This window comes from Marmota monax, unplaced genomic scaffold, assembly GCF_021218885.2.
Source record: "Marmota monax isolate L192 unplaced genomic scaffold, Marmota_monax_Labrador192_F-V1.1 WCK01_AAM20220418_F8-fsc00001, whole genome shotgun sequence".
Lineage (NCBI taxonomy): Eukaryota > Metazoa > Chordata > Mammalia > Rodentia > Sciuridae > Marmota > Marmota monax.
Window position 1 is genome coordinate 59,631,001 of NW_026693777.1, and position 21,208 is coordinate 59,652,208.

The 21,208-nt window shown below is 40.8% G+C and overlaps 1 protein-coding gene across 1 annotated transcript in view; it reads right to left on the reverse strand.

The window, feature by feature from the left end:
* The window catches only part of Myo1e (myosin IE), a 191,099-nt gene that overhangs the window by 36,045 nt on the left and 133,846 nt on the right, over positions 1–21,208 (reverse strand). Inside the window, exons 17-19 of the mRNA XM_046460896.2 lie at positions 15,377–15,483; positions 9,183–9,281; positions 2,326–2,470 (exon numbers count right to left, since the gene is read on the reverse strand). Coding sequence (XP_046316852.1) covers positions 2,326–2,470; positions 9,183–9,281; positions 15,377–15,483 — 351 coding nt within the window. The remainder of the gene's footprint in view (positions 1–2,325; positions 2,471–9,182; positions 9,282–15,376; positions 15,484–21,208) is intronic.

Sequence of the window (21,208 nt, forward strand, 5' to 3'; positions counted from 1 at the left end):
CTTCAGTGCTACATGCCATAGGCCTAAGGAGCACATTTCTAACCCAATATGGAATACATTGTTTACCAACTGGACAGAATGTTTAAAATCTGAGCCCTGTGGTCGCCTATTGTAATGTGTTGATTTTTCTTATCTGTTTTTTGGGTCTTCTGAGTAAGTCTTGTTTCCTTCTTATTTCCCAGAACAAGCTTGGGAGTGTCAAAGAGAATACACTTGTGACTCAGAGAAAAAAATAAGCAGCAAATAATTTCTAACTCCTGTAGAGATTAACTTGGTTTTAGGTTTTGTTAAAAGCCCAGGGCATTTAGAAATCAGGGAAGTTAATGAATGAAGAGAGAGAAAAGCCAAAAACCATAGACACATGTAACAACAACAAAAACCACTTTGGTGTCTAATATTTAATGTCATTTTTAAAGCTAAACAAGTTATTTTGTGTGTTCAACACTTATTATGGAAGTTAAGGCAAAACCATAAAAAGGCAAAAGATTTTTTTTTCTTCTATATAGTTTTTGGTACTGGGGATTGAACACAGGGGAGCTTAACCACTGAGCCACGTCCCCAGCCCTTTTAATGTTTTTATTTTGAGACAGGGTCTCACTAAGTTGCTTAGGATCTTGCTGAGTTCCTGAGGCTGGCTTGGAACTTGTGATCCTCCTGCACAAGGCAGATTTTAAAAACCAACTTTTGTACAAGCATTTGCAAGTCAAGGCTAGATGTGGACTGAAGAGGTTGGGGAAGAGGAAGGTGATGTGTGTGTGTGTGTGTGTGTGTGTGCATGCAAGTGCATGTGTACATTCACACACATGCATAGAAAGGTGGGAGAAGGATAATGCAGTGATGGCAGTGAAGCATCTCAAAGGAAGGCAAAGAATACAAGAACCAAAAATAAATCTTGGTTTTGGATATAAATTCCCAAAGCTCAACGGAATCAGAATAAAAACGTATGAAAAATATTGAGGTCGTTTTAATTATATATGAAAATTTAGCAAGTTGAAAAGTAAAAGCGGTATGAAACAACAGAGAACTCTGCATTGTACTGACAAATCACTCTATCCCGTTTTAGAAAGAACAGGAACTGCTCTGTGGGTTGCTTAATGGTGTATGACACAACATTTTCATTTTATATTTGGAAATGAAATTGCTGTGAAGCTACAAATAACTCAAAGTAGAAAAATGCTACCACAAACTTTTCATAAACCGGTTCTATTGATGTGTGCCACTTATGTACTTAATGGTCTTTGGTTCACAAAGCCATTCAGCTACAGCTATTATCATCCTGAGCCTCAGGCCCATCCCACAAGGCATGCAGAACAGTGTTTGGGGAGAAGGAAACCCACTGAGAGGCCAGGATTTGCCTAAAGTCAAGTGTTCCTATTTCTTCCACTTTTAAGTTCCTGTATATTTTTCCTTGGTCTGATGACTAATTTTGCCAAGTTCACCACTGACTCTTGAAATGGAGTCTTGTGATAATTTCAGGAACCTCAAGAAATGATGATGTTGAACCTCAGTTCCAGCAATTTTCCCACCTTAAAAAGCAATGTCTTTATTCCATAGCCCCAGAGCTACTAGGGCAGAATTACTAAGGGGCTTTGCTGGATTTCTGCTCAAATGCAGAACTTTCTATGGACATTCACCAAGCTCACAGTGACCACATCCTTATCAGGAAAGATAAAGAAGTTTCCATAAATTAATCCATATAGAGTACTGCAAAATTTATGAACCATAAAATGCATGTTTGAATGCATTACTAGTAAATATTCATGTTCCGGAGACCCGAGATTTCTCCTCCAATCTATTCTCCTTGAAGTCCTTCCCCAGCTCTCTCATGGTCTTCCAAGTACAATCCTAGGAATTTCCATCCTGGACTCCATTCCACCCTTCAGGAGGAACCTAAGCTTGTTTATCTGGCCTGTCTGTCACCGAGAGGAAGACACAGAATTGACCAAGCCTCCTTTGTGACTCAAAGAAGTCTCTTCTCAGCTTAAACATTATGAATAACTATGGGGCACTTTCTGTCTGAGATACCCAGTGCATATTGGCAAACAGAACAGAGTCCCTGCCCTGAAAGAGATTGCCACCTAGCAGGGGAAAGCAATAGCAAGTGACAAAAGAAGCCAGTCTGTGGGAGACACCTTTTTATATATGCCAAATGCTCTGAAGGAAGTGAGTAGAGCTGTGATAGCTAGAAGGGGGCAGGAGTGTGGGAAATGACCCACCTGGATTGGGAAGAGAGGGAGGGTTCTGTGAGATGATGGATGAGGAACAGCAGCCAGCCCCATGGTGCTGTGCAGGAGAGGGATTGTGGGGAGGTGGTGGTGTACTCACAGACTCAGGGGCTTTGATGAACACTTTACTCCTCCCCAGCTGGAACTGGTCGCTGTCCATGTTGACAGACTGCAACAAGTGGAGGACGCCTTGCTTTTCATCTCCTCTCCACACAGGCCAGGTGGCTTTGGTCAGAATGGCATACCTGTGAGGACAATCAGGAAGAGAACAGACTTAGGTTGGACACCTGGGCTCTGTGTGGGGTGAGGCAGCAAGAGCCCTGCTGTCACTGAGGTATTGGGAATCCACTCACTTCCACTCAGAGCTACAGGAATGGATCTCAACGACCAGAAAAATCCCTCAAGTCTGAGATGCCCATCACAGAGCTTTCTCCTACACCCTCCCTATCCCATGGTTTCCATGTTAACATCCTGATGAAAATCAGCATTCCCGTTTTACCACTGACTGTCTAAAAATAGCCCTGCTGAAGGTCACTTGTGACACTCTTCAGGCAAAAATAAATGGTCTTTTTTCGATACTAATCTCTCCTGATTTCATAGCACAATTAATGCAAAGAATTTCACAAAGCTCCCTATAAGCAACTGTTATAACTACTGTTCACCAACTTTTAGCCTGGACATTCTGTGTGTCCTTAGTCATAGGGCCAGAATGACCTGATCGTGGCCATCTCTGACCTCATCTCTTCTGCTCTGCTTTTGACTCACTACGTTCCTTCAAAGTGCGCCCTCTTCTTCACACACACCAAACTTTTTCCCTCCCCCACAGCTTTTGCCCATGCTGTGCTGTTCTCCTAACTCCTCACTTGGCTGGCTTCTCCTACTCAGGGTGACACAGCTTCAGGAACACTTCCAGACAGGCCTTCTCGGGCCACCTAATCAAGAATTACTCCCCTGATATTTTCTCTGATAGCAAATAGCGTTTTTCCTTCATGCCATGTACCATCATTCATAATTATATTACTATTGGTGTTGACCTGTTGATGTATGCTTCCCCTATGAAGATGACAGCCCCATGAGTGGATGACCCATTTGTGTGGCCCAGAGTGCACAGGCAGCACCTAAGTAATGCCTGGCACACAGCAGGAAAAACTAACATGAATGGCTAGCATGCAAGGCCTGCTCTCTCTGCATTGAGTGCTATGATTGGTGCTTTAGATGCATGATCTCATTTTAATATTATAGCAAATTACTATTATAATTATGTTGAAGGTGACATAACTGAGGAGAGAGAAGCACATTATAGGATATAAAATACAGAAGGAAACTTCAGAGGAGTGTGCAGGTGGGCAGTTGGTAGGTGTGGCCTTGGTCCACACACACTTATGGCATAGGCCTTGAGAACCATGGCCCTGTTTATTTCCAGAAACTACTATCAGGATTAGACTGACTTATGGCAGCCAAGGGAGAAGGGAAAAGACTGGCCCTGCCTTCAGGGTCTAGGGCTCAAGGGGAGCTGGTTGGGACTAAGGTGATTCTAAAAGCCCACACTGCTCCCACTAAGAGCCTCCCCCTAATATTGTCTGATGATATATTAATTTCCTGGAGAAGTAAATCCTCTTGTTTTCTAATTAGAGATAAAAAGCTTAAAAGTAAAAATGCCTAGTTGAAGTTATGCATAACATGAATAAACTTCATATGTAATATAATGATGTTGATTCAACAAATTAAACCACACAGAAATGACTGATAGCAGAACCTTTCTAGATGTGATTGGAAGAGTTATAGAAAGGTAAGAAGGAACTGTCAATCTACATGAATGAGGGGGAAGGGCTCAGGGAGGGTAGGGGCAAGAAAGAAAAGACTTAACCTCTAAGGTAACAAATGTCTAAGAGTGCAATTTTGCCTGGATTGATCTAATCAAAATTTTGCACTAAAGAACTTATATCATGCAACTGCCAATTGGTCTCTCTATTGCAATTCAACCTTTCTTTCCCTATGAAAATAATGCTGGGTTTCTCTTATTTGGTCTCTTTTTATGGTAAGGAACTCTGCAGAAATTTTCTGTCTCATTCTGACAAGGCCTCTAGTGGTGGGTGAGGGTCTTCAGAACACATGGGAGTTGCCTGGTGCTACCTGTGCTTTCATGAAACTTGATACATCCTCAACCCCACCCTTTGGTTTCCATAGAGAGAGCAAGGTATAATTCTAGCACAATGTCTCCACCTATTTCACTCTCTAACTCCAGGATAGAGTGGCAGGACAGGCAGTTACACAAGGTAAGGGTCACAATACCTGATACTTGTGATAATTTTGGAGGGATGACGGTAATGGCCTATACTCCTTGATCAAGCATTCTCACTTTAAAACTCAAATATGCCAAATGTTTTCTCTGAAGGCCTTTGAGCTGGTTGATCTCTCTACCTGGAATTCTCTATGCTGCCCTGTAGACTGATAGGTTCCTTGTTACCTCTTGAGTCACTGATCCAATGGTTCCTTCTCAGAAGAAATACAGCATAGATCCCAGTGACCTCTAGTTGCTGGTCCTCGGGTTTTAAGGATGTTTTGAAGCAAGGACATAAGAATCCTGGCAACCAGCAGGCAGCTCTCTACCACTCCACACCATCCTACTCTTTCTTTTCTCTAGTCCACAGCATAAAATGCCTTTTCAATAATCCCACATTTTAAAAGACTGGGTCAAGGTCAAGGTCAAGGGAAGGATGCTTGTAAGGAAACAGAAATTGTGCAAAAGATAACCTTTGCAAGTCTTTGTATTTCTACAACATTTTTCTTCCTATGGATCAGAAGCAATATTTGGGATTGTTTCTTCCATCTATATTAAGGAATACATACTGCCTAGCTCAAATAGGTATTTTCTGAAGAATTTAAAGGTATATTCCCAAGCCAAAACTCCATGTGACAGCCATTGCTAACAGTTTTTTAAACACTTTCTAAAGGTATGAAAGTTCAAGTGGGAAGGTGGTGAAAGTGTTCTTCCTACTGCTCAAAGCCGTGCAGGGCTGACTTCCAAGAGCACATGGATGATGAAAAGGGGCATTAAGGCATCTTTTGAACTTTTACTCTCTAACACTCCGTCAAAAGGGATGGTCTTGATAAAAATAAAGGATTTTCTAGAGGAAAAAAAATAACATACTCTAAATATACATGTTATTTTCTAAGCTACCTTGCACCCTAGGTAGTGTTGGAAACATTGCTCTATTTAGGCTTGTGGGCTTTCTTTCTAGGCAGGGGTGGATAATATATGCTGATGTGGATAGTTGTGGTGGGTTTTAATAGATCCTTTTCCTCAGGTTTTACTTTCTATGGATACCTAAGAAGTAAACTTATAAATGAAGCCTTTTGTCTCAGGCTTGGAGAGAATAAAAGTACAAAATGGTTCATTTACTTATAGAGTCTCACTGGCTGAGAAAGTCAGGGCCATCTCTAGAAGAATTCTGAGAGATTCCATACTCCTTATGGAAAAGAGTGTTGTCTCTAGAGAAATATTACCTATCATTGACATATCTGGACTTCAAGTCAGTTTTTAGTGGACCATTTAAATAATTGTTTTATAATACTGTTATGGGGGACTGAAAATGTACTTTTTTATTGAAAAGCAATGGCCTTTCAAATATTATTTTGATTTGAGAAATCAAATCTACTACTACTTTCCCAGTAGTATCAAATTAAGAGAAGTATGATAGCAATAAAAGATTCTGCTTTTATAAGACAGGACTATTTGTCTCTTCTGAAAGTCCACAGCAGGAGGACAAAGAATAGAAGCATCCAAGAATAGAATCACTTTAATGAAAGTTTCTCAACACAGGCGGCACAAGAGTTTTCACCAAATGCCACTGACCGTGAGGCATACCACAAAGTACTGTGTATGGCACTTGAGAGAAGCCTAGATTTGATGATCAACAGTTCACTTAAGAAGCTACTGCAAACAAGTCACATAGTCTGCTCAGGGTCCCTTAAACAAGTAAGACCTGGAGCATTCCTAAAAGGAGAAGATGGACTTCCTGCTCTCCCAAGACAGCAAAACTTGTATACTTGCATGTGGAAGTCAGGTTGGTTGGTTGGTTTTTTAGATAAAATGGAAAGAAGGAAGTCTTTCAGTTTTTAACTATAGTGAGAGAACTTGCAAGTGTCAAATAGAGATTTTAGGTACATGAAATATATTAGAAGATTTAAAATTTGTAAAATTAAAACTACTGAAGTCAGGCCCCTCTGAATTAGGGAAAGATAGCAGGAAATCCTTTTTCATGTACTCTTTCCTATAGTTGATCTTTTTCTCTTAATTAAAAAAAGTTATTTTCAAAGAAATGCTGTTTTTCAAAAATGCTGTGGCCCTGGGGAATATTAGGTAAGGCCTGAATACACTTTGGGTTTGTCACAACAGGGAGGGGGCTGCATTCCTGGCATCTGGTGGGTAGAGGCTAAGAAGACAGCAAGACACCCTACAATAATACACAGGACAACTTCCCTCAACAAAAGTCATCCAGCCCAAGATGTAGTAGCTACAGCTGAGAAACGCTATTCTAGTATTACTGATCAATTTAAGGAAGACTCAAGTCTTATAACTAACCTGTAAGTTGTTCCTCAGCCAATGAGTGGTGCTGTAGTGACATAAAAATCTCTATAGATTTATTTTTCTCAACTCCCTACTTACTTCTCTCATACAGTCCTGCTTACACTATTGGTGTATTGGCACTTTTACTTCAGAAATCAGAGAGGATGAATTTTTTTTCTTTTTTCTTTTTTTATATATATATATAGTTGTGTGTAATGACAATTTGTTGTGAAGTATTTGTATGTGTACACAATATAACAATATAATTTGGCCAATATCACTCCCCAGAGAGTGAATTTTATTCCTGATCTAACCCACTCCTAAAGTCATCAGGAAACTTGCATGTGTGGGAACTGAGGCAACAGGACTCTGTCATATGAAATGATAAGCCCTTTAATAAAGCCTCCAGCTGGGGTCAGCTGCCCTAATCTACCACTTAGGAAGAACTTCCAAAAGTTCTTTCCAAAGGAAGAACTATCTTATTAGAACTTATTGGAGGTACTAGACTTCAAAGATCACATTTGAGTTCTTCCCCAGGCTGCAAGATCTTTGTTACACTAAATTTGAATTTTAAAAAATCCTTACATCCTGCCTCTGTATCATATATCAGGAAGATGTAAATGTTTTCTGATTTAGATGATAGATTTGGATTATATCTCCTTTTTCTTAACTTCCCTATTTATTAAGGGAAATTAAATAACTGTACAATAGTAGAACTCCTCAGAATCATTAGAGAAGTTAGAATGACATTATATTTTAAGGACATTCAATATTATCCTTTTCAAAAACAAGCAACATAAAATAAGAACATTTAAGTATAGGTCCTGCCTAATAGACTATAAGGAAAATATAAAAACAAGTTTAAATTTAAACATGGATTGTACAAAATTTTGAATTTAAATACTTTAAGCTCATTCCTAACGTAGGCTAAATATTTTCCTGCAGTTGCTTTCATACTGTTGACTTGCTCAGTTAAGTTAAACCTCAGCCATTCTTTTTTTTTTTTTTTTTTTAATTTTTTTTTATTGGTTGTTCAAAACATTATAAAGCTCTTCACATATCATATTTCATACATTAGATTCAAGTTGGTTATGAACTCCCAATTTTACCCCAAATACAGATTGCAGAATCACATCGGTTACACATCCACATTTTTACATAATGCCCTATTAGTAACTGTTGTATTCTGCTACCTTTCCTATCCTCTACCATCCCCCCTCCCTCCCCTCCCATCTTCTCTCTCTACCCCATCCACTGTAATTCATATCTCTCCTTGTTTATTTTCCCATTCCCCTCACAACCTCTTATATGTAATTTTGTGTAACAATGAGGGTCTCCCTCCATTACCATGCAATTTCCCTTTTCTCACCTCAGCCATTCTTATTCACAATTATCATGAATTCATGAACTTTGGCTGAATTCATGAATAGCCTACCAAACACTGATGGCTATTGATGAATTCTACCATGAGTAATGGTTAAAAAATATTCTATTAAAACTCTGTAATAAACAGACAAAAAGCCCTTAAAAAAATGGGCAAAGGACTTGGACAGGATTTTCTTCAAAGAGGAAATACAAATGGCCAATAAGCACATAAAAAGATACCACTGAATATCATTTACCATCTGGGAAATGCAAATCTAAACCACAAAGAGATACCACTTCACACCCACTAGGAGGCTTAGTCAGATATTAGCATATGTTGACAAGGATCGGGATCAATCGGAACCCTCAAATACTGCGGGTGGGAATGTGAAGTGGTGCCTTGCTTCAGAAAAGAACCTGGCAGCTCGTCAAAGAGGTTAAACATAGAGTTACCATATGAATCAGCAAGTCCACTTTTAGGTACATTCCCAAGAGAAATGAAAACACATGTCCACACAAAGACTTGTACATGAATTTTCATAGCAGCATTATTCATAAGGGCCCCAAAGTGGAAACAATCCTTTACCAATTGATGAATGAACAAGTAAAATGTGGTCCATCTGCACAATAGAACACATTCTGCAATAGATAGGAATGACCTGCAGAAGGCTACACATGGTTGAATCTTGAAAACGCTCTGCTAAGTGAAAGAAGCCGGGCACAAGAACTCATATCAGATTGTTTTTAGGAAAAGCCCAACATAGACAAATCTAGAGTGATGGGAAGTAGAACAGTGGGTATGTAGGGGTCAGGGGAGAACTGAAGGTTGGCAACTAAAGAGCGTGAGACATCTTTTCAGGGTAGGAGTATGCTCTAGTTAATTGTGATGGATACACAACTCAGCGGATGTAGTAAATGTGTTGATTCATGTACTTTAAGTGGGTGGATTCCATGTGAGTATATCTCAATAAACTTGTTTACATAAAATAAAGTCCAGAATCACTGGTGCGTAATGCACCTACCTCTGTAGGAATTTCTGGAAGATTCGCCGATAGGCATAGCCAGCTCTTCTCACTCGGATGTTCTCTTTCAGACCCAGATATTCCACTTGATGTTTTACCCTACAAAAGAGAAAATGGCACCTGTCTTTACTGGAGAATCTTTGATTCCTATATTCTTACCAACCAACCTCCTTGACTCCCAGTTCCAATCTGCAGGAAAACATATTAAAAAGACATAATTTATACTGTTCAGATACTAAGCTGGCCTCTCAGATCACATATTAATTTTTAAAATGTTGCAGAACATTGCAATTATATAAGAGGATATTACTTATCAATTTCAAACACTAATAGTAAAACAAAAACTCAAAGCCAGGTGTGATGGTGTACATCTGTAGTCCCAGCTATTTGGGAGGCTGAAGTCAGAGAATTGCTTGAGCCCAGGAGTTCCAGACCAGCATGGGCAACATAACAAGACGTCATCTCAAAAAATAAATACAAATAAAGCCCCATAAACCTGTTACCTGAATTGTGAACAAAAATATTGTTTTTTTTCAAGACTAGAGGCTAGAACTTTTAAGTTTAAGTTTTGAATTAAATTATACTGGAGGTTTTTTTTTTTTTTTTTTTTGTACCAGGGAGTGAACCCAGGAGTGCTTAATCACTGAGCCACATCCCCAGCTCTTTCTATGTTTTCTTTGAGACAAGGCCTTGTTAATTTGCTGTGGATGGCTTTGAACTCACAATTCCTCCTGCCTCAGCCTCCCAAGTTGCTGGGTTTACAGGAATGCGCTGGAGCTGTTTTGTTACTGAACCGACTCTAGAATTAATAATGATCCTATTGTTCTAGGATTTTTCTAATGCAAGTTAAGAAAGCTATATGAAGCTATTAATTTCAAACACTTAAGTTAAAATGGTTCAAAATAGATTTGAATCATAGTTTTGGCTGGTTTTTATAAAAATGAATCTCTAGCAGTGTATTTTGGAAAGTGGATGCAGAGTACTGGTAGGTGGATATTGCCACACATGCAATTTTCCTATCAGAACACAAGCCCCACGCCCTATGCCTTGGTTTAAGAGGCCTGGCAGGTCTGGGAAGTTGTGGGGCATGTACATTGTGAAAACCCATCCCTTGCTGAACAGCAGTTTCTTGAACACCCACAGACAGGTTTTGAACACTTGTCTGATCATCCACTCTGGAGAAAAAAATTGGGCCTGGGCTGCATCTGATGCAAGCTGACAGAACAGATACTTGGACACATGGTAGTTTAGAAAATTAGAAACTAAAAGGAAAATCTCTTTTGAAGATGGGATATGGGAATTGTGCTTTGGTAGGAAGGTAGCCCCCTCATGATCCCTATTTGGTACATTTGGTCAACCACACTAATGATGGATTCCAGAGAATGGATTCACATGAATGCTGAAAAAAACCATTAGAAGCCTCCTCACTCCAATTTCACTCAGGGTCCTGACAGCTGTCTCTCCAGCAAGGCTTTTATGGAAACCATATTCCCAAATAAGCCTCATACTTGTTGATGACTACTTATAGACCCTGTGCCCCCAAGAGGAACACTATGATTCCTTCCCCACAGCCAGGACAGTGGGGAAGAGCCCGCACTCTGGAACTGGTTGCTGTGCACCCGTGATTCTGCTGCTATGTAGCCTCTCTGTGCTTCAGTTACCTCATCTATAAAATGAGGATGGTAATAAATTACTAGCTGGGTACCTTCCCTATAAGTCACTTAGTTCCTGTCATGAGTGATGTAAAGCTGCAATTATTCTAGTACATTCCCAGCTACAATAAGTAAACCAGGATGGGAGAATAGACAAGGAAATGGATTTTTCACACAGCGGGATTCTTAGAAGCAGTGTTTCATGCCTCAACCAGAAGGATGAGTTGAATTTATCATGTGCAGAGGACAATGAAGAGAGCCCACAAAAGGCAAGCCTGCAGAATGGGGTGGTGGGAGGTGAAGACAGGGATGATGAAGCTTGAAGCAGAGAGAGATTTGCATGGGAAGGATGAGGTGTCACAGTGAGGGATGTTTAAAGAGCCTCGAGTCAGTCTTCCTTGAGCTGACATCCAGACAGGTTGACTCCTTCAAGATGACTAACTTTTAAAAAGTCCTCATATGAAAGAATCAATATTTAATATCCACATTTGCCTGGATAAGTCACACACACACAGATACACAGACACACACACACACAACACACACACAGAGATGTGGCAGGGGTGGAGGAAGAGATCTATTTAACTAAAGTGGCTGAAATCTGATGCTGGAAAATAATTAAATTTCCATTCTTCTGTCCTCCAAATCTGAAACTCACCACTGACCTTTTCTCCAGTGACGAAAACACACACAAAATGCCTGTTTCCAATGTTTGCTCATTTTACAGTACTTTTTTGCAAATACCAGCATCAGGCCAAGATACCAAGGCAGGGACATACCACCCATTGATTAAAAATGACACATGCCTTTCCCATGAATCAGTTTCAAATGCTGTTTCATTCACCATTTTTTCCCCACCTTCAGGAAATTTTCTTTTAGAAATTTCCTTCAGCAGGACAATCAGTCTAACAAATCCTGTAATGTTTAAAATTTTATGTCACTAAAGGACCCAAGTTAATTTTTGCACATTCCTAGAGCGCTGTCACCTCCTCAGTAGACACTGGCTAGACACCACCCCGTTGTTCTCCCAGTTGTGCCATTCCTGTCTCTAGGGAGGGATCCTCTCCAAGGCTGTCCTCAGCCATTAACTCAAGTTGGCCAAGGCCTGGGAACTTCACGAGGGCAGCAATTCTGAATCCAGGGCAAGCAACTTTGCCAGAAACCAAACAAAAACACATTTGCAACAGGAAAAGAAAAAACCCCACACCCCACAAACTTGTTGAATGAGCAACCCTCTCTGCAGAGAGCTTAATTAAGCGTGTAACCCCTGCCAACGACACACAGTGCCCTCTCACGGCCCTGCATCCACACTCATGGGTGGAGTGAAACCATCTGCTGACAAATCTGTCCCAGGATTGAGGAGGGGAGTCCCAGGAATCAATCCTACTGAAACACACATCAACACTGACCAACTCACTCCTGACCATCTTTAAATCCATTTACATGACTGCTTATCATGGTCTTTGCTGAAATTCAAATAAAGGGAGTTACTAAAGAAAGTTAAAAAGAAAGAAAATATAGGAAAGCCTTATGAGGATTTACTAATAAAATGCATCACTGTCTTACTTTCAGCATTTTCTGATATTCCAATAAATCAGGCTGAGATTCATGACAAGGTAGAATCAGGGTTAGGGAACTTGTGAGCAGCAGCTACTGAACTACTTCCAAATCAAAGGGGCTTTTGGCAGAGCTAACTATGTGGACTAGGGCAGGGTGTGCTGGGCAGGGTGCTGCATTTATAGGGCAAAAATATATTTTTATTTAAGATTATTTGCTCCAACAAGAAGATGGGTAGTTTGAAATGGGCAAAGAGTGGGCTAACATGCCCATTCGAAATACCTTGGCTCCCAAGACTCTCATAATTTATTTCTGAGGTTGCCTATGACACCACTCAACTTGTGTGTATGTCTGTGTATGTGGTGGGGGTGGGGAGACGGGATGTGCACACACAGGTGTGGAAGGGGTAGGTGTAAGAGTGATATGGAAACAGAGCAGACTGACCATAGCAAGAGATCTTCAAAGTGCTCATTCTGTCAGAATGGAGATCCTATTCCAGACTGACCCTCTTAGTGTAAAAGACCAAGAAACTGAGTGGAGAGGGGATATAGTAATTAGTGATCGACCAGCACCAGGACACAGTTCCTCCAAACCCTGTGCAGCTCCTGGCTCAAGACCAGAGGTTCTCAAGGTGTGATGTATCATAGGCCACCATCACCAGCATGTTTTTTAAAAAATGCACATCCCTGGGCCCCTCCTCAGAGCCACAAAATCAGAAACCCTGGAAGTGGGGCCCAGCAATCTGAGGGTTTTTGTTTTGTTTTGTTTGGTACCAGGGATTGAACCCAGGAGCGCTTAACCACTGAGCCACATGCCCAGCTCTTTTTATTTTTTATTTTGAGGCAGGATCTTGTTAATTGCTTAAGGCCTCACTAAGTTGCCGAGGCTGGCTTGAACTTGCAGTCCTCCTGCCTTAGACTCTCAAGCCTCTGGGATTTCAGGCATGTCCCACAATGCCCAGCAAGTTATCTGAGTTTTAACAAGCTCTTCAGGGGGTTCCTAAGCACACTCAAGTTTGAGAAACAGTGTAGAAAAGCAAAAGATGTTTTCAATCTTCAGGAGGGAAGAGATGATAATGATGGTAGAGTCTTGGCCTTAAAGGAGAAACTGAAATACACATTTCAGAAAAGTGAAGAATAAATTAGCATGCCCAGGTCAATACCCAAGAAGGGAAATGATCAAATTCCATGTCTCAGAGGCACTGCTTAAAGAACAGGGTGATTAGCTCATGCAAGAGAAAATCCAAAGGCTGGGGCTATAGCTCAGTTGGTAGAGGGTTTGCCTTGCATGTACAAGGTCTTGGTTCAATCCCCAGCACTATCCGAAAAAAGAAAAACAACAACAAAAAAATATATACAGAGAAGAACCAAGAGAACCGTGATAGTGGCTTTGAAGCAACAGGAGAGCTAGCAAGCAGAAAAGTAATGAGAAGCAGTGAGGAAGTATCTCAGTAGAGCGCTCGCCTAGCATGTGTGAGGTTCTAGGTTCAATCCCTAGTATTGCAAGAAAAAGAAAAAAAAAGTAGTGAGGCTAATGTAGAGACTAGGATTAGGACAATAGTGAGTTAGAGAAGGTCAGTAGAGCACCCTGAGTAAGACTTGCCCAAAGGTGGGTTCATCACCTGAGGTGTGAGTTTCTCATCAGAGGCTGATAGGAGAAATCTCATACCACACTAAATTGAAAAATTTCAGAGCTCGAATGGAAGAGAGGCTATAGGAAAATGCATCTATAGATGAGCTTACTCAGAAAGACCATGACATGGCAGGGCAGAAGCTCTTACACCAGAGCAGCAGCAGGTCTCTTAAGATGAGAAGACAGAATCAGACTGCATCATGGCATGCTAGATGGAAAGAAAGACCTTCAGATAATGACCATGTGGCCTGCGTGGGTGGGGATTTTTTTTTTTTAACTATCTTTTCCCTCTTATAAAGGATCAAGTATTTATTATCTGCCATGGCTGATGGAGGATCCTTCTAGCAGGGTGGGAAACGGACCTATACTTATCGCTCAGAGGAAGTAATTAGCAGCTGTGAATTTTAATCCTGGTCTTTCTGGTGTTAAACCTTTGATTTAGTCACTTGATGCCTTAAAAAGTCTATTTTCTTTTCTCTACAAGAGAAGAAAAGAGGTGACTCATGCCCTGGGACATGGTAGTCTGGTGGCAATGGCCTGGGTCCACTGTGTAGTTCAATATCTTCCCCAGCCCTGTCTCATGGACTGTGTCCCTGTTCCCATGGACAGCAAGGTCAGGCTTCCTACGAACGTGTGTCTGGATTCCTAACTGGATACAAAAAAGATATCCTCTAGTCAGCACCTTAATAGTTTTCAACTCAACACTCCATCTTTCAAGCTTAGATTGTGGTTCTAAGTACAAGTTGTAGGAGGAGCAGTGACATGGGCTTCCTCAAAAGTCAGGACTGAAAGGCCTCACTGAGCCTCACTGTGCCCACAGGTTTCTCTCCACTCTCATCCCTCTGGGTCCCTCTGCTCCTTTACATAATGCTTCCGTGGAATTCAGGAACGCCCAGCATGTCCTGTATTGTCTGAGCTCCCGTGGCTTACAGATTGCTTTTCAACACACTCTTTAGCCTTTCCCTTCGAGACCCAAGCTAAACATCCTGGACCATATCCCAAGTATACCAAGCAGGAGCCGAGCACTAAGAATATCTGTATAAAGCCTCAAATTAATTTTCAAACCATCATGATTCTGTAGTATTAAGGTTTTGGTTTTTCTATCTGCCACCAGACTAGCCAAGATCAATATTATAGATTACTAATTCTGAATTGAATGGCGCTAATAGGAAAATCAAGTAAGGGGAAAAGTGTATAGGCTTTGTTCTGAAAAAGTCAAGACACAGGACACATATGATGAGCATGTGTGGGCAACTGGAACTGCTCCGGCCTGAGATGGCTCATGGTGGCCAGAGGTTAGAGTGTGCCAGAGCCCCAAGCCAGCATCACCTCCCCACCTGCCAGGCACCATACCTGCTTTCCTCCCAGTCTCTGGGCTTCTTGGTTTCATTTGGTTTTATGCAGCGAATATAGTGGGGTGTACATTTCATCAGGGTGCTCACAAGATCATTGGCTTGTTTCTAGACAGGAAGAATGATATCAGTTAGAAACATGGAACTTTCTTTAAAGTGAGATCAACCTTCAAAGGAGACTTGTGGGAGTGTAACTATGGTAAAATACGACTGGAAGGAAGTTAACCTTCATGACAATTTGTTCATTAAACGTAAATCGGGTCTACTAAGCATTCTTAAAGCTCTGCTAATTTTTACGATGGTTTTATCACTCTTAAATGGGTTGGAAATTCGATCATTGAAAGCAACCAAGCATTTTTAGCACAGTTAATAAACACCCAGAAAAACAAAAAAACTCAAGTAAATCTTCACAGGCAATTCTTTTCATGGGGTACAAGGAAGCATGTTAATTAAGTTCAATTTATGTTGATAGAGGCCTTTGCAAATTCATTGTTCTCATTAAAAAAAAAAAAAAAAAACTATGAGTATAAAAATCTCTAAATCCCCTGCATTCTCTTTTCTGGAATCTAATCAACAAACAATCACCTTATTAAAATGATAGAAATTCATAATTGAAAGATGTAAAGATGATAAAAATCTCCAAATTTATAAACTTCTTGTATGCCACTTAATTGTGCTTCTTCCTCAATAATAAACCTGCAGGCTCTGAGCACTTTCCTTGTGGCAGATCACTTGTTCCTTCACAAAGCTAAACCATTCCAAATAAAACCATTAGTAAAGGCTCCCCAAAACATAATTTGAGTTCAAGCAGGAAAAACTACATAAATAAAGCTGGAATTGCTCAGGATATATTTCTAATCATGAGAATCTTGTGCTTTGTTTGAAGAAATAGGAGTCAGGCTCACATCAGCATTCCCACCACAGCTGAGTACACCCTGTGAGCCCACGGATGTGGCACATATGCTAACTCTCCTTCCAAGGGTGAAGAGAGAAAACCTCTAAAAGAAAATAGCAAAAAGGCATCTCCAGAGCTGGGAAACCATTCTAGTCAGCAGAAGGGATTTGCTTGCAATAGGGATTTGCTCTCTCAATTAGGGCTTTTCTGTTTTCATGGGTTTGGGAAATCTGAAACCCTTGAGAAAAACTACTGGGTATGTTCAAAGCAAGATGTTCATTGGTGAATTACGTTCTCTATTTAGATATGCAGAAAACAGCATTTTTTGCAATGCCTGAAATTGAGGACAGAGCTGGAGGCTGCCCCGTTAAAGCGAAACCGTCTCATGAAAAAGCAAATTGTTTATCTTCTTTGATGATATAGACTGCACTTGAAAACAAATCTGACGATGTTTGCAACATATAAAGTGAAGCTGAAAAGAAAATGCAGAATGGATTAGAGTAAACAAAGCTTTTCTTTATGTCCTCGAACTATTAATTTTTAAACTAAATTTTTGATACTAATTTTTTATTTAATTAAGGCATCAAATTAAAAAAAAAAAACTTCACAGATTCTTCAGTCTTACCTAAACATTTAGCAGCACATTTTCTTTTATACTGTAATGTCAGAAAGCAGACAGAGGCAAGTGTGACACAAGTTTGTGTCACTTGACATAGTTCTTTCCAAAATCCTCACAGGCAAGGTTGACAGAGTTTGTGTCATGGGGTATACACATGAATCATCTCACCTTTGTCCCACAAGACCTTAAATGGTAGCTACTATTATCATTCCTGTTTTTCAGGTGAGAAAACTGGGCCTTAATGGAAGAAAGGTTTGCTTAAGATGAAACGATTTTTAAGCAACAGGGCTAAGGCTTGAACCCAAGTCCATGTTTCTCAACCACAATGCTATTCTGCCTTCCTAACAAGAGTAATTTGGTGTGACAGAAAATGAATTAACTGGGCCAGGTGCCATGGTGCACCTATAATCCCAGCAACTTTGGAGGCTGAGGCAGGAGGATCACAAATTCAAAGACAGCCTCAGTAACTTAGGAAAGCTTTGAGCAACTTAGTGAGACCCTGTCTCAAATTAAAAAATAAAAAAGGCTGGGGATGTAGCTCAGTGGTAATGTGCTCCTGGGTTAAGTTCCCAGTACCAAGAAAATGAATTAATTGGGTGAGCCAGATTTAGACAGAAGCCATCAGGTTGTAGAATAATTAATTTCAACAAAGAGGAATGTGTCTTAGTCATTAGGATCATCCTGAATGTCAACACCTATGGGTCAGCTTAACTGAGGTGGTGGCAAAGTGGTAACTGGATTAGCTTTGATTCTAGTCAGCCTACAGGTTAGGACAGAAAGGAACCAATAATACTTCTCAACAGCAGAGGGAATCAAAATAGAAAACCCCAAGACAGGACAGCGATAAAAGGCTAGGGGAAAAGTTTCTCATTTCACTCTTGACAGGATGAAGTAGGGGAGTAGGGGTCAGCTCTGCTATTAGTGAGTTACATGATGAATTACTCAACTTTTCAGGCTTCAGTTTCTCTATCTGTAAACTAGAAAACCTATAATATCTTAATCTAAATGTTGGATTAGATGTTAAAAACTCAAGCAGTCCATGGGGTAGGGATGTAGCATACATGAGGCCTGGGGTTCATTCAATCCCCAGCACAGGGGTGGGGGTGGGAATCAAGCAGTCAATCACCTGCACAATGTCTGCACCCATCCTGTCATTCCACCCTATAGGGCTCCAGCCTCACTCAGACAAAGCTGTGGTCAGTCCACCTTCTCCAACCTGGAGCTTGGTCTGTTTCCCTCCAGCATCCTCTTTCACTCTAGTTTCCAGACTGGTCTCTTCCAGCCACAACATAAAATTCAGTGAGGCCTCAGCATCAAGTGTTGTTAGACATAATATACTTATTAGTAGTCAAATTGATGGACATTCTCACACGAATATTTAAATTAAATCCTATAGTTTTAAATCTTTTAATAATTAGAAAACAATATCCAACACTAGAACTACCTTGAATATCAATTTAATCTTTCTTTCAAGGATCTCAGGAATCCTTTCCATGCTTCTATCTTGAGGAAATCATTACAATGATACTTAATGACATCTGCAAAATACTGTGGATATTGCAGAATATAAAACTTGGTCATGACTCTGTATCTTCAAAAGGTGTATTAGAGGAGACATAAAAACCAGGGAAACTTTCACTCCTGGTAGACCATGAGGTAGACAGAGGTCAACAATCCTCCAAGAAAGGTATGATCATGGTTGAGAAAATACAGCATGACCCCTTTACATAAGGTGGCTGACTTCAGTAACAATGGCCTAAAATCTGTCATCTTAAACATTTGGAGTAGCTCAGGAAGGTGGCAATTTTGGATATTCAAGAAGACACCAATATAAAGGGAAGAAAGGGAAGGTGTTCATGGGAGGATAGAAAGGCTTTTATCCCTGTTCTTTTGTTTATAGGGTAATAATCCAGACCACTTGAAAGTGAGTCATTTGCAACCTTGATGATCTGGGGCCCTTGGCTCTGAATGTGACAGTCTTATGACTAGATTTTCCATCCCAGAGCAAATTCTTATCCGGGACCTGGAAGTGAAGCCATGAGTCAGAAACTTCACACAGACATTAATATCTAAGGCCTCACAGAAACTTCATCTATTCCCTGCCCTCAACATTTTGCTGCAGAAGATTATCCCAGTGGCTGCCTGATGGCTACTAAATTTCTCCAGCTCTTTGAATTTGATGTCCCTATAACTCAGAGGGCTCTGCTCTCCAGCTCAAAACATAGCTTGTAAAGTCAGGTGGTGTGTCCAGTGCCTGCAGTCCTAGCTACTTGGGAGCCTGATATAATAGGATCACTTGAGCCAGGAGTTTGAGGCAACATAGCAAGACTGTCTTAAAAAACAGCAAAAACTGAGCAAGCTGGGCATGGAAGCATGTGCCTGAAATCCCAATTACTCAGGAGGCTGAGGCGGGAAGATCCCAAGTTCAAGGCAAGCCTGGGCAACTTAGTGAGACCCTGTCTCAAAATAAAATTTTTATAAAAGGGCTGCGGATGTAGTTGAGTGGTAGATCACTTGTCTAGCATGTATAAGGCCCTGCTGGGTCTAATCCTTAGCATCACACAAACACACAAGAGAAAAAAAGCACCAACTGGCACCTGGTTTCCTCTACAAAACCTGAAGGCTCCTCTTGGCTGGAATCTTCTACTACTATGAGCTTCCAATGATGGTTTCCTTTACTCCTGCCAGGGTCTCTGCCTTCAGGAAGCTTACCAGGTGCTAGGATGGCAGGCTTCCCCCATGAAGCCTTGAAGATGAGGAGCCAGAGAACAGAGCAGCCAGCACCAGTCATTGTATTCATGAGGCTGGGCTATCCAGGTGGGCTCAGTGAAAGGACATCATGGATTTAGACACTGAGTGAATAAGGAGGAAACAGCCATCTGTGGGGAACCAGCACATGCACATAAAAATGTCCACTCAGAATTAAGCAGAGATGAAGCAGAAACAGTGGTACATACTGCAATCCCAGGGACTCAGGAGGTTGAAGCAGGAGAACCCCAAGTTTAAGGCCAGCCTCAGCAATTTAGAAACACCCAGCATCAAGATTAAAAAAATGCAAAGGGCTGGGGATGTAGGTACTTGGTTCAACTCTTAGTACTATTAAAAAAAATAGAAAAAGAAAATTAAGTAACACAAACAGGATGTAGGGAGGGAACTGACAGAGTGGAATACAAGAGAAACTGACAATCATTTTGTGCAAACAATGTTTCAAGTGCTGTGTTAAATGCTTTAGATGAATTATTAAATTTAATCATCACATAAACCCCTTGAGATAGGTACTAAGCTCTCCATCTTACAAATAAGCCAAAGAGGACCTGAGAGTTAAAGTAACAGGCTGGGTATCACACAGCCAGTGAAAGCCAAAACTGGAATTGAACATAGGCAATCAGAAGCCCAAAGCCTTACTATTAATCACTGAATGACCTCTTTGATTGTAAAGTTGGAGAGTTATGTAACTGGTATGCTTTTTAAGAAAATATTTTTAACTGGAAATGGTTTAGAAAATAGTTAAGTGACTACGTCCCAGAGTTACATGATAAAGTGTGCTTGATATAACCTCTCAATTCAGAGCATAATCAGGAACAAAGAATTTCACAAGGCAATGGCTCAGATAACATAGAACAACTCACTAGCCTCAGGAGACCCCAGGAAAGATCTAAGAATTCCTTCTGACTTTGAGACACCATGTGGCCAGATGTGTTTGCAATTCCCAGCAAGGAGGGGACGGCAAGACCCAGTGAGGAGCGATGCAGAATGGGCCCTCCTGGATAAGCCCAGCCTCATGGACACCGTGACTGGTGCTGGATGCTCTGTTCTCTGGCTCCTCATCTCCAAGGCTTCATGGGGGAAGCCTGCCATCCTAGCACCTGGTAAGCTTCCTGAAGGCAGAGACCCTGGCTGGAGTAAAGGAAACCATCAGTGGAAGCTCATAGCAGTAGAAGATTCCAGCCAAGAGGAGCCTTCAGGTTTTGTAGAGGAAACCAGGTGCAAGTTGGTACTTTCTGGTTTTGTTTTTGTGATGCTAAGAATTAGACCCAGGGCCTTATACATGCCAAGCAAGTGCTCTACCACTGAGCTACATCCCTAGTCCTTTTAAAATTTTTAAATTGAGACTTCACCCTGAAAGATGAAGCTGAATTTTAGGCAAGTAATGTTCTATACTTGGCAAATTTTGGAGCCTGGCCTGGAAAACTGTCATCAAGATCTGAAACATGGCTCCGAACCACAAAACTTGTGATCGTTTAACATAAGTTCTTCCAGATCTGAAGAAAGTAGCTGGTTGTCATCTGCTGACTATTAAGCTATGAGGTACTTAATAC